Source organism: Chelonus insularis, unplaced genomic scaffold, assembly GCF_013357705.1.
Source record: "Chelonus insularis isolate UGA/USDA-ARS -01 unplaced genomic scaffold, ASM1335770v1 contig_34_pilon, whole genome shotgun sequence".
NCBI classification, from domain to species: domain Eukaryota; kingdom Metazoa; phylum Arthropoda; class Insecta; order Hymenoptera; family Braconidae; genus Chelonus; species Chelonus insularis.
Window position 1 is genome coordinate 613,286 of NW_023276514.1, and position 16,605 is coordinate 629,890.

Below are 16,605 nucleotides of genomic sequence, written 5' to 3' on the forward strand. Positions count from 1 at the left end.
AAGTAAATTTATGTTGGCGTGTAACTAGGAAGTGAGCACCCTGGTTAAACAATCCGATAAAATCTTATAAAAAAAAAGTTATAAGAATCTATCCGAACATTGCATGAGAAAAAGCACACTTTTTATAAGAATCCATTAGGCATTTTCTTATAAATTCTTAAAAAAAGTGTTGAATTTCTCATGCAATTTTCGGATTGATTCTTATGACTTTATAAGAATCTTTTGGAAAATACTATTTTATTTTCTTACAAATTCTAACATAAACTGCGACATTTCTCATGCAATTTTCGGATACATACTGATAATTATATGAGATTTTATAAGAACTATTCGTATCATACGAATAGTTGTATTTTATAAGATTATGTAAGAGCCTCTTGCATCGTTTTCTATAGGAATCTATCGGTAAGTATTATGCATTTTTGGATTGTATTTTATAAGATTATGTAGGAATCTTTTGTATTGTTTTTTATAGGAATTTATTGGCAATTATCAAACATGAATGAATAAAACGATTGTTTAAACATAAGAATGTTTTTGTGTATTAACTTATATTACTTAACATTTATCATTATTTTCCATATCGCTGAAACCACTTGTTTCTTCCTCGTTGGAATTTTCACTTTTGACATCAGTGTCATTTTTTGGTTCCATCTCCTCTCCGGTTTCCCTTTTTTTAATCACATCACCATCATCTTCTTTTTCTCTCTCTTTATTTTCTTCTACTTTTTCTTCTCCATCAAAATCAGCGCTATCTTCTGCTTCTTTTTCTGTATCTACTTCTTCTCTGTTTTCTTCATTAATATTAGAATTATCTCCTGTTTCCTCTTCTTTTTCTGCATTTTTTGATTTTTTATCTTCTACAGTTGTTGTCTTTTTATTTTCTTTCCCTTTTTTTTAAGATCCGCAAGTAACAATGCTATCACCGATCTTAAGCGGGCTATGGTCTGGTCTTTTTTTATTTGAGACATTTTTTTATGTCTGATTGATAAATAATGCTCCAACACATCTGGAATGAAATTAAACAGATCATTGCACCATTTACACGTTATTTTTATCTTTAAAAAAAATATCTCATGTCTATTATCTAAAATCTCAGATAAGTTTAATTCAATATTTCTTTACTACACAAAGCTTTTCCTAGGATCGTTACTTACCTCTTATTGCATTAATTTTTGTGCCTGAAAGTCCTTGGACTTGCATATCAACATTTTCTAATTCTTTTTTTTTTTGTTTTTATTCGAAGGTCTACCAGATACTGTGCTACTGACGAGTTCTTCAGCGGAGAATAAAGCTCTACACAAATCACGAACAACCACACCGGGTGAGGAATTTGCCATCACCATATCAAATGCTTCAGTACTAATCCATATGTCGTGTCCGATGTGGGTCGTTCCGTCTGTGACATTTGGAAAGCCAATCGGTGGCAAATTTTAAGTTGAAGTGGATGGACCATTAATATTATGGGAATATTCGCGAAATAAATCTGTGTGGAACAAAAAAAATTGTAACGGGTTTAATTCTTTAACTTAAATGTATATAATAATGAACGTATTGTAATCTTACTCAAAATCGATGTGATGTCACTGGCTATTTTATCCTGAATATTTTGTTCTGCGATAATTTTATTTATTGTATGTTGGAGTGACTCATATTTACGTTTTTCTGTTTGTAGTAGTTGTTTTAAAGTTTCAACCTCATTTTTTAGTTTTTTCATTTCACTCTTCATCCGATTATATTCTGTCGCTGATATACCATCGTTGGAATTTGTTTTCTGTTAAAAATAAAAAAAAAAAAATGCTTATTGATTATATTCAAAGACTAATAATTCTCATATTGAATTTATTTAATGCAATAAATGTAATTGGCAATAAAAATAATAAATTTTCTTTTTTCTCCGTGTTTGTATAACGAAATTTAACGTAAGAAGTTAATAAATAAAAAACAAATTTTTGGATCGTTTTGCATAAGTGTTAAAAGCCCTTTCCAATATATGCTTGATTCAGTGTAATAGTAAAATAGTAAATTAAAAAACTATGGATCATTATCAATGGAATAGACAAGTCTCTTTTATGAATGACATAATCAATCATTGTAGCAAAACATCTTTCAAGCAAATCCGAAGACTGCTTTATCAATTCACAAAAGAAGACAGGTATGAATACATAAAGAGGAGAATAAATATTTTTCTTATTTTAAAGCAAGTGTTGTCCTCTATAAGTTGAATAAATCTTTTTGTTCACGTGAAAATTGATTAATATTAAAAAATTTAATTGAAATATTTCAAGTTTATCCAATGCTTAAAAAATCTGTGTGTGAAATGCCAATGAAAATTAATTCGGTATGCATAAGTATCATCATATTCTTGACCTTCAAGGTAGATGTTCATAAAAATGTGATGGATAAATCTTATATATTTCTGTAAGAATTCATTGGAAAAAGATATTTGTATTTTTATAATTTAATTTTATAAGAATCGATAAGAATACATCCTATGAGTTTCTATAACGATTCATCAAAAAAATCGCTTTTTTCCATCTGTAACTCAGTTTTATAAGAATTCGTGAGAATGTATAATGTAAATATTTGCTCAAGTACGACTTCTACCATCGATTAAAAAAATTTATAATTTTTAATGAAATCTTATAGCAACTTATAAAATATATTTTTATACACTTATTGAGAATGTTATTTACATATGTCGTAATCTCTGATCAATTTTTTTGTCAGAGTTGTAACTGGTATGTTTCTACACTGATAGAAGAGATGTATTACTGTTAAAAAACGATTTTTTAATTATTAAAATTAATGTTTTTCAACTGTTAATAAATATTTTATAGTAGTAAAAAAGCCTTGGTTACAATGAATAAATCTTGTTTTATCGTAAAAAAATATTTCTTAACTGTTAAAAATTATTTTTTAACAATTCATAAACCGGCGTTCGCAACGCCACCTACCTTTATATAAACCAGAACTATCATATTTATCAATAATCTAACTTTTTGTCAATTCCTAACTTCATTCTAATAGTATGTCATTTGATATTAAAGAAACCATATGATACACAATAAAATATGGATTGTATTGGTTACATTGTTAAGAAATATTTTTTGTACTGTAACAAGTCTACGTTTGATAGTTGAAATATGATTTTTTAACTGTTACAAAATATTTTTTAACAGTTGAAAAGCCTCCTTTACTATTACAAATTTCTTCTATCAGTGTAGAGGCCATTATGGTGTATTAAAATTGTGAATGTAAGATTATGCAGTTTAAATAATCAAGAGAAGCATACCAATAGAAAAGCAAAAATAAATGAAAAAAAGTCATCGGAAGCCATAAATTGATAGCTTTGAAAATTAATGCCGTCAAACCGATACATAATTCAATCGCATTATACTTACTTATCGTTGTTGATTAAACGTTGAGTATCGGAAGTAATTTTTTCGCATTCAGTAATCTATAAAAAAATTCGTCAGACAATGCTGAGAACATGGAGCATGTACATAAAAATATTGGTTCCAAACCATATGTATATTTCTGAAAATAATACTAATAATCTGATCAATATTTTCAGTAGTATGTAGCTTACAAACGAGAAACGTGTGATAAATGTATTGACAACACAAACAGGGGACACAAATGAAAATTCTATATGCTATCAGATCCTATAAGAAGTTACTAGTAGATAATATTCATGACTCTATTACTCATTCTTGTAAGATTATATGAGAACATATTCAATAAGATCATACAAGATCTTATTAGTAAATAATATTTCAATATTTTCCTCCTAATCTTATAAGACCTTATCAAAGCAGATATTAGAAGATTGTATTAGAACTTAATGGTGCTAGATGCTTTAATATTTAATTTTTATTTTTGTTCTGTAAGATTTTTTATTTTTATGAAACTATTATCTACTTTTGTACGATTTTACATGTACCTAGTTCCGTCAGATGCTATGACAAAATATGTTATCAAGTCCTAAAGAATCTAATTAATAAATTTATATCAATACGTTTTATAAATATACTAGCTAGTGTTATTAAATTATACGAGAACCTATGCTATTAGATTTGTAATAACATATCAACCAACAATATTCATCAATATTCATATCCTATCACTATGTTTATAAACTACTATAGTAGATTCCTCTTCATTATTTATTTCCATTAATACAATTTCTGTACTTTTATTTGTAATTTCCAAAATAATAACATGTAAAATATGAAAACGCGAATAATCATATTCATGTTATATTAATTGCGGTTTTTCAAAAAATTCACCATAACTATACTATTTATTTAAATTCTGTTATCACTATGATAATAACGTTATGTATGTTTGATAAACACGATATACCATAAAATCTAACATTATTTAATATTCATCAGAGATAATCTGATTACTTGTCATCAAAAGCTTTTTTTACATTGTAACATGTATTTTCTTTAGCAATAATACGTAACGTATTACTGCTCAGACGTATGACGCCTAGTTGAAAAGCTTACAATTTGATTATGTTTGGCATACATGTTGTTAAACATGTTGAATAACTCAAAAAAAATATATAATGAAACTCTGTTGTGAACAGTACTTACAGCAATATAATTTTTTCGTTGGACACTTTTCTCTACTTTGTCATTTTTTAATTGATCAACTATATGTCGTTTTAAAACTATAGTTGCTTTCTTAGCTTCAATATTTGACGGTAGTTCTTCTGAATTTTTACGCTGCAACGTAGATAAAACGATATATATGAACATATACAAAAATCATATTGATTAACGATTTAACAAAAAAATACAGCAATATAAATGAACTTACTTTCATTGATGCAACCTTTAGAAGGTTTTTTTTCTTCTCTAAGTTATTATTGTCGCTTCTATTTTTAACTTCTAAAGTGGTAGTAACTTTCTTTTTATTTGATATGGAAGAAGTTCCCGGTTCCATGTCACTTAGTTCTGAAGCACTTCTGATGATGGTGGACGGTGGAACTGGCACTCTTTTTCCATCGATCATTTGTTTCACTTCCTCTTCACTATCTACATGGAAAATTAATACATCAATCATTTGGAAATACTAAATTATATTCCACACAATTCCATTATAGGTTAGCCAAAGTTTATTTTATGAGGACGAAAGCCTTATATACAGAAAGAAATTATTATCTTACCTTTGAGAAATAAAATTATTCCTTTGTGGGTAGCTCCGTCGATGATTATGTAGTATTGTTGTTTACTATTATAGTTCGCGACATTAAATTTTAATATATTTGTCACGGGCACTATATATTTTTCTTTAGTGGTCAATTGCACGTATGCCCACTTTGTACTTTTTTCTGTCATCATTACAATAAATCAGATGAAATAATAAGTAGTGTGAACAGTAATAACAACAAACATGTGGTAATGAATGACGCAGTAGAAAAACGTGGAGCCGTAACAGTTTTAGCGCCCAAAGTTTCCATTAACAAACGCTAGATGGTGCCACATGGTAGTTCTGTTTATCCAGTTTTCAAATTGAAAAGCAAAACTTCACTACTACTAAATATTTGTAGTAATTCGATACATTTATGAATAAAAGAATTAATAAGTATTTATATTCGTGCAAAATTTGAAAAATAATCAGTTATATTAATAATAAAGATCTACAAAAATCTGGGCTTGCACAAAAATAAAGTTGTACATACACTAATTAGCTAATAATATTTACAATTTAGAGAAATTAAATGGTTATTGTAGTATATTAAAATAATTAAAATTAATATAAATAATGAAGAAAATTTAAAAAGGTTTAAAACTTCAATGCAATCCAAAATAGAATTTAAAAAATGTAATTATCACTTAATGTTACCAAAATCGCCTTTTTTTAATATTGAACATGAACAACGTACTTTTGACTAACATGAACAATGTTATACTTCGAAATTTGAGTCGAAAATATTTTTCTTCATTACTAAATGTATAAATCATTGAAATCTTATAATTTTTGAGCATGTATTAGAAATATTTTCATTTACAGTAATATTATTAATAATAATAAATTTGTCTATTATATTTATTTCTGTTCCCTAATAAAAACAGCTGACACGACACCTAATAAATATGAAAAATAATATAGCCTATTCTCCATGCTAAGTAACGAAATCAACGTTTTACAGTGAAGTCTCGGATTATTAATTAGAAATTAGTTAGTATTTTAATCATAAATGTGCATGTTAGATAATTTCCATCACTATCAGAGATTAGAAATACCGTAGGAGAACCACTGTTTTGTTCAACAAACTTTTGGGCAGAGAAGAGAGACTATAGTATAACTTCTATGGTATACCTGGTTTAAAAATCCGGACGAAGCTTCGGCTAACAGGTATACGTTTGTCCATATAAAAGTTCGGCTAACACGTGTAAAAAGTATGTCTGTAAGCGCCCATTTACGTTGAGCCTCTATATTCGTCTATCCTCTCTGTGTTTGGGGGTACAGGTATACGTGTGCAACAGATAAAATTGGGCTACCCGCATCCTTAAAGGGGACAGTTGCCGTTCAACAGCTTTCACGTTACTATCCCCACAGTTTTGATGGAGCATCGTGAAAGCTAGCATGCACTAAAGATTCTGAAATACTTATTTGATCAATTTTAGTAATTTCACTAAGCATCGATTATTCCAAGTGATAATACAAAATTTCACGATCAAACTCTTTAAATCAATATTATAGTTGAGTGTAATTTGCTTATTAATATAAATAGGATAAATCATTTTCAAAATGGCACATAGGAACAACGCGGAAGTTTCAAGAGTGCATTGGCTCAGGGAATCGACAATGCTATTGTTAATCCAAGCACTTCATACCACTGGAAGAAACGTCGCAGACAAGGTAAAAATACATTTATAATTTATTTAATATTCTGCAAAATGCAATGGCTTAAAACTCTATAATTTTAAATAAAATGATTCACTTTAGTGAAAAAATCTAATTGAAATTAATAATACTCTTTTCGATTCTCATTGACTTTAAGTGAATATCAATTACAAGGAATCAGATATCCTTAATTATAATAAATGTTCCAACTGGAATCGATGACTAATTAAATTACAACCAATTGGGTGAAAAAAGATTCAATCAAGAAATATAAATTGGATTGAATTGGAAACTTTTAATGCAGAAATCCCATTCAAAGACTTTTCTTGATTGGAATAGTCAACGAGGAATATACATTTATTGGATTACAAATGCGTCAAAATTAATAGCTAAGTATGTTTAACGAGATATTTCAGGTTATTTGTACATACAAAAATTATAGCAATTCGATAAAAGCATTTATTATCTTAAGTGACAGAATTGAAAATATCATTCAATAAGTTTTTATAAAAACTGATTAAATTTATTCAAATTCTTGTGAGAAATACACATAAAATTATAAAAATTTTCTTGACGCTTACAAGTTGTTATTTATTATAATTTAATGCCTGTGAGTAGTTGCCCTAGTTAAACATTCCAATTGAAACCAATACAATCCAATTGAATCTAATAGACTTCACATGGGATTTGATAAGATTCAATTGGAAACTAAAAATCCGCCCAATTGGAAATGAAAGCTTAGGCGAATATATTGTTTATAATAATCAACTAGTTAACTTTTATTTATTAATAATTATACTTATTAACAATATAATTATTAATCTACATTACATTTCTTGTCTCTTCAATGAGTTTTAAATGATATTATACAAATATGTAGTTATAACTTATTATCTTCAATAATATATAAGAAAGAAATACATTTTCTAATTGGATTCAATAAGAATCCCTATTGAATTGAACTGGAAATGGACAGGTTTTTATTGGAAAACTGGACTTAGAAACGAAGTTAAGATTTATTTATTCATAATTATTGTCAATTTTGAACTTGTTTCTTCTCTATTAACAACCTCACAACTGAGTCATTACTGTAAATATTTTTTTCTTTGAACCCAAAGAGTAAAAATGATGGAAGAATTTTTTTAATTGGATTCTCTTAAAATCTCTATTAATTTCTATCAGAAATAAATCGTTATTATTATAAAGCAGATTGTAAACGAAAATTGGATTTAATAGGATTCTATTGGAAAGTTTGAATTGGATAATTCCAACACAGAAATTAAATTCGAAGATTTTTCCCAAATGGCATGTTTAACCCGGTTAATGCTAGAAGAGAGACGAATGTAAATAGAGAGTTTATTAAGATTGAAGAATGATCTATACTACATAATTGCGAGGGTGTTACAAGGCCAACTGACCGAATACCCAACGTTTTCCTTACTCATTTTACACACACTCGCGTGCTCCACTCTCAGGTAACTCACCTAGTACACAGTGCTGAGAGTGAACACTCTTTAGATTGCTTCTCTCATTCTGACAAATATATTTATAAACATATTTATTCCTAAGAGTGAATGAAACTTCTTTGCCTAATTTAATACAAATTCTACCCTGGTAAAACAAACCGACAAGAACTTATAATTTCCAACAGATTCTAATACACAATTTATAAGAATGAATTAGAACGTATCGGGTCTATTGGAAGACCAAAAATGGTCTTATAACTATTCAATAAGAATTGATCAGAATTTATGAGAATAAAAAAACTTTTGGTTGATTTTATAAGTATATGTAAGAATAAATAAGGACTATATTATAAGTTTCGATAAGAAATTATAGGTAAATAATATTTTTTTTTTTCTAAATAAGTTTTATAAGAATATATCAGAAAAATATTACAAGATGCAATAAGAATCTGTTGGTAAAAGTAATAACTTTTTCTTCTATCTGAGGCTATAAGATTTTTCAAGAACGAATACTATAAGACTGTATAAGAAACAGTAAGCAAATAATATTTTTTAATTTCTGAATTGATTTATAAGAAACTATTAGACCGTTTCTCATAAGATGCTATAAGAATTCATTAGTTAATGACGCCGTTTGATTATTCGTTCGATTGTATACGATTCTATAAGAAAAATTGTTATCAGATTGAATAAGGACTTATTGGTAAATAATTTCGACAAGATTAAGCTTATTGTATGAAATCGAAAAAGTTTATAATACTATCGCTGTAAATTTAAGTGTTTAGAAACTAAACATTTAAAGTGTTTGCAATGTTGAACGCCATAAATAAACTATAGTAATTTTGTACACGAATTTCAATCACTTCTTGCTGTTTACAAAAATGTTATAATTTTTTTATGGCGTACAACATTGTAAACATTTAGGTGTTTGATTATTAAACACTAAGCGTTTTATTACTAAACATTTGAATTTTCCCGGATTTGCAGTGATGAGATATTTATTATGTTTTGAATTACAAAAACTCTTATACTTATGCTTAACTTGATTTTACGCTAAAATTTTTCAACAATTTGTATCTTTTAGGTCAACAATATCAAGAAGCCACGTCAAGTAACAATGAAGCTGATGATAGCATGGAAGAACAGTGCACAATCCATTTATCGGACACTTATAATCTGGAAAACCTCGATGATACTTCAAATTATGAAGAACATGTAACCGACAATTTAGAAATGGAAGATTCTGTAGATTGGCAAATTGACGAAGAATCGGACGAATATTTTGAAGATAGCGAAGATGAAGAAATTCCACAAGTAATAGATGAAAAAGAAGATGAAATAGATTCAAGAAATCTTTTTGACAGGATAATGTTTGAAGCTTCAAAAATTTCAGTTTGGGAAGTATTAAATATGGTGACAACTATTACAGTCAAATATAATCTTCCTGATGAGGTTCAACAAATAATACTCAATATGATACAACTATTAGCCGGCCCAGCTTTTAATAATTTAAATATCTCCAAGTACTTCATGAAAAAATATTTCAATCCTCCTGAAAAAACGATGGTTTATTCTTTTTACTGCACCTCATGTCATGTATTACTAACTGAATCACTTCCAAAATCAGAATTAAAGAAAGTCACAGCAGCAACATGTGATAAGTGTTCCAATGAATACACAATAAGTCTAAAAGAAAATAATTACATTATGACAATTGATCTGAAATATCAATTGCAAAATTTCTTAAAAAAGAAATCCAATCGAGTTATGATAGATAATTATTTAAAAATTCAGAAAAAAAATCGAAGTAAAAATGTCTTCTGTGACATACAAGATAGTGAGAGATACGTTAACGATAGTTACATCAAATCTATGGATAATAAATAATAGATTATTGCAAATTAAACCACCAAATGAAATTCATCGGGTACCACGTGTGTTATCAAAAAAGAGAGCTTAGAAAGCAACTGAATGGAGATCATGGGTGCTATTTTACAGTATACCTTGTTTAACGGATATTTTACCAGAAGCACAATCAAAATCATATAAATTATTAGTAAAATCAGTATATACATTATTATCTACAAAAATTACAGAAGATGAATTATTACAATGTGAACTTGATCTGTTAAATTTTTTGGATGATAGTCAAAAGGCATATGGCGAAGCTTTCATGACTTTTAACTTGCACTCACTTTCGCACATGCCGGAAAGTGTTTGTAAAAATGGTCCACTTTGGGCTACATCTGCCTATCCTTTTGAAAGTAATATTTTCCACATGAAACAAAATGTTACCGGTCCTAAAGGTGTTTTGAGCCAAATAGCGAATCGAATGTTACGACGAAATATGTTACTAGATGACATATCAATAGCACCAGACAATAATGCATGGAACTTTTGTAAAGAAATAATTAATAAAAGAAGAGAAGTTTCATCTAACTTTATGAGAAGCGATGATGGAGCAGTATTGATAAATAATACAAAATTAAAATCACATGATAAAAGCAATGTATCATATACTCGATGTTTATATAGGGGTAAATTATTTGAACGTTACGTAGAAACAGAAGTGAAGAAAACAGATAATACTGTTGTACATTTTGGAGACAAAATGATCGGAAGAATAATGGACTTTCGTTTGGAACATAATAAAACATATTTAAGTGTTAAAACATTTTTATTAGAACCATACGATGATGTATATCATATACTCAAAATAAAAAAGACGAATGATGAAACGACTGTCTTGCCTATAGAAGATGTAAAAAGTAAAGCTGTGTATATTCGAGTACGAAAATTAGACTCCATAAACGAAGATACCTACGATGAATACGTATGTCTCGAACCAAATTCAATTGAAGTTCAATAGACAATTACAAACGATTAGATATGTATTAAAATAATAATAATAAAATAAAACAAAATCTCACGGTATTTGTACATATATAATTTTCTGTCTTAATTTATTTACCAATAGATTCTTATAAGATCTCATTGCAAATATTCTAATAGATTCTCACAAGAATAGTCGTCGAGGCGTTAAGAAGTATTAACCAATAAGTTCTTATAGAATAATATAACATTCGTTCTCATTGTATCTTATAAATGTAATTGCTGAATTGGGAAATATTATTTGCCGATGATTTCCTACTGAAACTTGTAATTTTTTTTTGTTTATTCTCATAAACACTCATATAATAGGTTAAAAATCTTTTTACGCTTATGAATTCTTATTTATTCTCTATTTATAATAATCTATAATAACAATAATAATAATAAAATAACTTGTAAAAAAAAATGTCATTTTCAATACAACCCAATTACCCTAGGTAAAATGTATCCTCTAGAGTTGTACAGCATTGATCACGTTATTAATAATCGGATTAAGTATTTGTAGATCTGGGCTCAAAGATAATTTTTCCACTGCTCGGAGGTAAAAAAAAATACACAATTTAAAATTGAAAAGTAAGAATGTATGTGTAGACAAGTGGATTTTAAGTTAATGTAAGTAGAACATTGCGTTGTACTGCATAAGTTACTTATGATAATTCAAAATTCACTTGTATATAAACATATTTTTACTTCTGTGTAAAAATTCTCTCTGTGTATGGCAAAAGTTGATAGGATAATCAAAGTTACTCACCCATAAGTTCTTATATAATCTGATGACATTTATTCTAATAGAATCCTATAAAATCAGATGAAATACTGAAAGGCGTCATTAACTTATAAATTCCTTTAGGGTCTTATGAGAAACGGTCCGATAGTTTCTCATAAATAAGTTCCGAAATTCAAAAAAATTATTTGCTTACTGCTTCTTATAAAGTCTTTTAGTATTCGTTCTCGCGAAATCTTATAGCCTCAGATAGAAGGATAAGTTATTACATTTTCCAACGGATTCTTATTGCATCTTGTAATATTTTTCTGATATATTCTTATAAAACTTATTCAGAAATTAAAAAATATTATTTACCTATAATTTCTTATCGAAACTTATAATATAGTTCTTATTTATTCTTACATACACTTATAAAATCAACCAAAAGTTTTTTTATTCTCATAAATTCTGATCAATTCTTATTAAATGGTTATAAGACCATTTTTGGTCTTCTTATAGACCCGATACGTTCTTATTCATTCTTATAAATCGTGTATTAGAATCTATCGGAAATTATGAGTTTTTATCGGTTTGTTTTACCAGGGCACAGACTATTATTAATGTATTTATACAAAAAAAAAGTTTATGACTCTGTTTAAATATTTTCCGACTTAGCGTTAATAAATTCAATGAACACAGAGAAAAAAAAATCAAATTGTTATAAAAGATTAATTATAGCATGTCAATATTATAATTACATGCTAATCTAACGAATAAAGTAGAAAAAAAAAATTGGTTATGACTGGGATCGAACCCTGCCCGGCAAAATAGAACTCTGACGCCCTAACCACATGGCCAGCATAATCTCGGTATTGAGTTTATGTGTATTTGTTTTTATACTACATGCTTGGATACGCCGACTCGGAATTGAGCTTTTTGATTAACATTTATACCTAATAGAAATGATAATAATGGATGAATATTTGTTGAAGTTATTTTCAGGTATTATATTAATTAATGTTAAATGAGTATCATCATTTTTATTTATTTTAACTGCAATAGTCATCAAAGTGTAGGGCATTGTAAAGTGATACACTGTGTTTACATCACATACATATATTACCAGTACACACACATACACAAATTACTCACCAAAATGCAGGGCACCATCAGTTTTGGATACGGATTGAGTATTTTTTCAATATGGATGACTGGGCTCAACTGTGACCATAGTGCTGCCATCAGTCGGACTTATTTAAACTAATTTCCAATGATGTTCATCCCAAAGGGAGCGTGACATCCGTCCCCAATACGATGTCAGTCAAAGGCATTTTTACAATCTTTTAAATTTAAATCTTTAAATGTATAATCTTACTGATTGTCAATCAAATTCTATGATGCCCAGATTTTTTATCTAATGATCATTTTAAAAATAAGCTTTATTCTTTTAATCTTTTAAAATTGGTTTTTTTTATTTTCAATTATTTAATATTCAATCAAATTATAAAAATTCTTCTTTTTTTAATGTTTATCATTTCGTTGAACAGTCAACTTAAGAAATTAGGACTGGTAAATTATCTTGCGTCGGTATAGTAGAAAAAAAATTCAAAATGCTTATACAGAGAAAAGTCTTCTTTCTGGCTCATGTAATGTCATGTAATTCCTACTACATAAATAAGTATATTTAGGCTTATAATCTAATGATAATAATAAATGATAATTTAAAATAGCCATGTAATTTCAATGAAGATTATACGTGAAATTACATAAAAGAAACCAAGTCATCCAGTTATTATAGCAGAAAATCCCGAAGCTGATAAAAAAGTTATCAGTAATAAAGAAGGAGCATTTTTTTTATATAATCGAACAGAAATATTATCTATATTAGATAAATTTAACAAAGAATGCATAAATGGAAAATATCCTGCATTATGAAGCATAGATAACATTGGTTTGGATACATTAAATTTAGAAGTAAGTTATAAATTGTACAAGAAAGCTTGTTAAAAAATAATATTGATAAAGTATTCATCATTATTCTTATCATTAACGTAGGAAGAGTGGTAATTCATTTATAATTTTATTTTTGGATATCCAATGATTGTATCAAACTCAATAGAGTTCAAACTTCATCACCAATTACAGTGGGACTCCTATAAATTCGACGACCTTTTCTTCGAATTCCGTTTAATTTCAATCCCCTTCCTAAGACTATCCGTCGCAAGAGGGGGAATCGAGAGAGACAGATAAAATATATTATGTCTCTTTTTCTCTTAGGCAATTTGGTTATGGCAAACATAACCTCCAATGTTCAGAAACAAAATAATATTTTCTATATGAATGAATGAAATGTCAAGGATTTTTTTGAATTAAATAAGACAAAAATTTGTTTAGAACGAATTATGCAAATTTCTTTATTAAACCAAACAATAGTTAAATAATATATGAGTATAAAGAAATGAGGGGAATACTATAGAGTGGGGGAATCGCTCCGCCCAATAAACAAGGGGAAATCGAAATTACGGATTCGAAATTATAGGAGTCCCACTGTATGTCTAGAAGTAATATGTTCATTCCTGTCTCACTTAAGTACAAAAATTCAGTATTTATTATCGTTGATATTGTATTTCAATGGTAAGATAAAATAAGATATAACTCATATATACAATTTTCCATAAAAAATAATATCATCCAACAGGAAGGATGTACTCATTTACTACCAACATTAATAGTCACAATTTATTTACTCAAAGCTGACTAGTGATTTATATTAAAATTTATTAATAAATTTATATTCATATTATATTTATATTTAAATTCAGGTAAATTAAGGTATTCATTACAAATACTGATTTATTTTTATAAAAACTTAAGTAATAGAACTTTTTTTTTCGTTGCACGAAAATTGTTTATGTTTATGAAAGAAGAGAATAATACTGCCAGACAATATTTTTGAAGTTTTTCAACTTTTTAATAATTCAGTTTTCAAATTTCTTTCACTTGGATTACGTTATTATGTTAACATTGTGATAAAAATGTTATTATCATTAGATTATAAGCCTAAATATACTTATTTATGTAGTAGGAATTACATGACATTACATGAGCCAGAAAGAAGACTTTTCTCTGTATAAGCATTTTGAATTTTTTTTCTACTATACCGACGCAAGATAATTTACCAGTCCTAATTTCTTAAGTTGACTGTTCAACAAAATGATAAACATTAAAAAAAGAAGAATTTTTATAATTTGATTGAATATTAAATAATTGAAAATAAAAAAAAACAATTTTAAAAGATTAAAAGAATAAAGCTTATTTTTAAAATGATCATTAGATAAAAAATCTGGGCATCATAGAATTTGATTGACAATCAGTAAGATTATACATTTAAAGATTTAAATTTAAAAGATTGTAAAAATGCCTTTGACTGACATCGTATTGGGGACGGATGTCACGCTCCCTTCCCAAATCGTAGCTTTCTAACTCTTCGTAATTATCCAATTTTATCACCTGAAATAATTTTTTTTATTCTCAGAAATGTTGCAAGAAGTGCGCTAGACAACATTTAGGAGCTGAAATTAGATAGAAAATAAATAATTCTCGATTTCTTCTCCTAACCTTGGAGCGGCCATCTTGGAATTGAAGCGCGGCAAATCAATTCATAATCGTTCAAATTTCTTTTTAACTTTCCAGTGGGAAGTTATAGTAATGGGTCCGATTTTGCGAATCGCTAATTTTGACATATCTCCACGTTTTAACGTCCCGCGGATCCAATACGACCGTTTTCCAGTGGACGTCTGTGTGTGTGTATGTACGTATGTACGTACGTACGTTCGGAATTATTTTTCGCCTCGATTATCTCGAGAACAAAAAATAATATCAATGTGGGACCACTTGCATTCGACGCGTAATTACGTAACCTAGAACTGAAAAAGTTTCCAGATAATTAAATAAAAAAATGTATATTGTTATAAACAATAAAAATAGGTATCCATGCTATACATTTGAGTACTTTCAACGCGTAATTTTTTTTTTACTGAAAAAAGTTACTAACTGTATGACATGAATAAGAACATACTTTTTTTGTTTATAACAATTGAATTTGTTATAAACAATGAAAATCGAGATCTATGCAATATATTTGAGTACTTGTAACGAGAAGTTTTTTTTTTACTGAAATAAAGTATTCAACCATGTCAAATGAATAAAAACATACTTGCTTCGTTTATAACAATTGCATTTGTTGTAAATAATAAATTTGTTATCAATAATTAAAAAAAGGGATCTATGCAATATATTTAAATTTTTCCAACGCGTACACGAATATCGCACTTAGATTTCTAATGTATAAACAATACTTAACCATGAATATCTCTACCGCTAAATACAAAATCATAACATACTGTTTCGTTAATCAAAAAAGTCTACCAGTTCTTTTTAACTTATTCATAATTACTTATAATATAATGTTTGCTTAGTTAACGATTTATTTGGCAAAAAACCCAAATTTTTTTTAATAACTCTTTGGTCAATTATTTATAATAAATTTAATTATATTTAATAGGAATTGTATATAAGGTTATCCTTTGTTACACAAAATTTAACAATGTTTTTTTTATTATTAAACAATAAGCACAAGCTTATAGTATTTAATTGAATATTCATAAGCAATAT

The 16,605-nt window shown here is 27.7% G+C and overlaps 1 protein-coding gene across 4 annotated transcripts; it reads right to left on the bottom strand.

Moving 5' to 3' along the window:
- Window positions 1-518: 518 nt before the first annotated feature.
- Window positions 519-5,399, bottom strand: LOC118066577 (uncharacterized). Of its 4 annotated transcripts, XM_035082694.1 has the most exons (6): window positions 5,183-5,399; window positions 4,834-5,051; window positions 4,608-4,739; window positions 1,567-1,774; window positions 1,158-1,486; window positions 519-1,009 (listed from the first exon to the last, which is right to left on the bottom strand). In XM_035082694.1, exons 1-5 carry the CDS (start codon window positions 5,355-5,357, stop codon window positions 1,434-1,436), a joined length of 786 nt encoding a protein of 261 aa, XP_034938585.1. In that variant the 5' UTR covers window positions 5,358-5,399; the 3' UTR covers window positions 519-1,009; window positions 1,158-1,433. The 4 variants fall into 4 exon arrangements, with proteins under 4 accessions (XP_034938585.1, XP_034938588.1, XP_034938587.1 ...); XM_035082697.1 differs by lacking the exons at window positions 519-1,009; window positions 1,158-1,486 and adding an exon at window positions 3,405-3,460 and having other exon boundaries at window positions 1,641-1,774; XM_035082696.1 differs by lacking the exons at window positions 519-1,009; window positions 1,158-1,486 and adding an exon at window positions 3,405-3,540 and having other exon boundaries at window positions 1,641-1,774.
- Window positions 5,400-16,605: the final 11,206 nt, after the last annotated feature.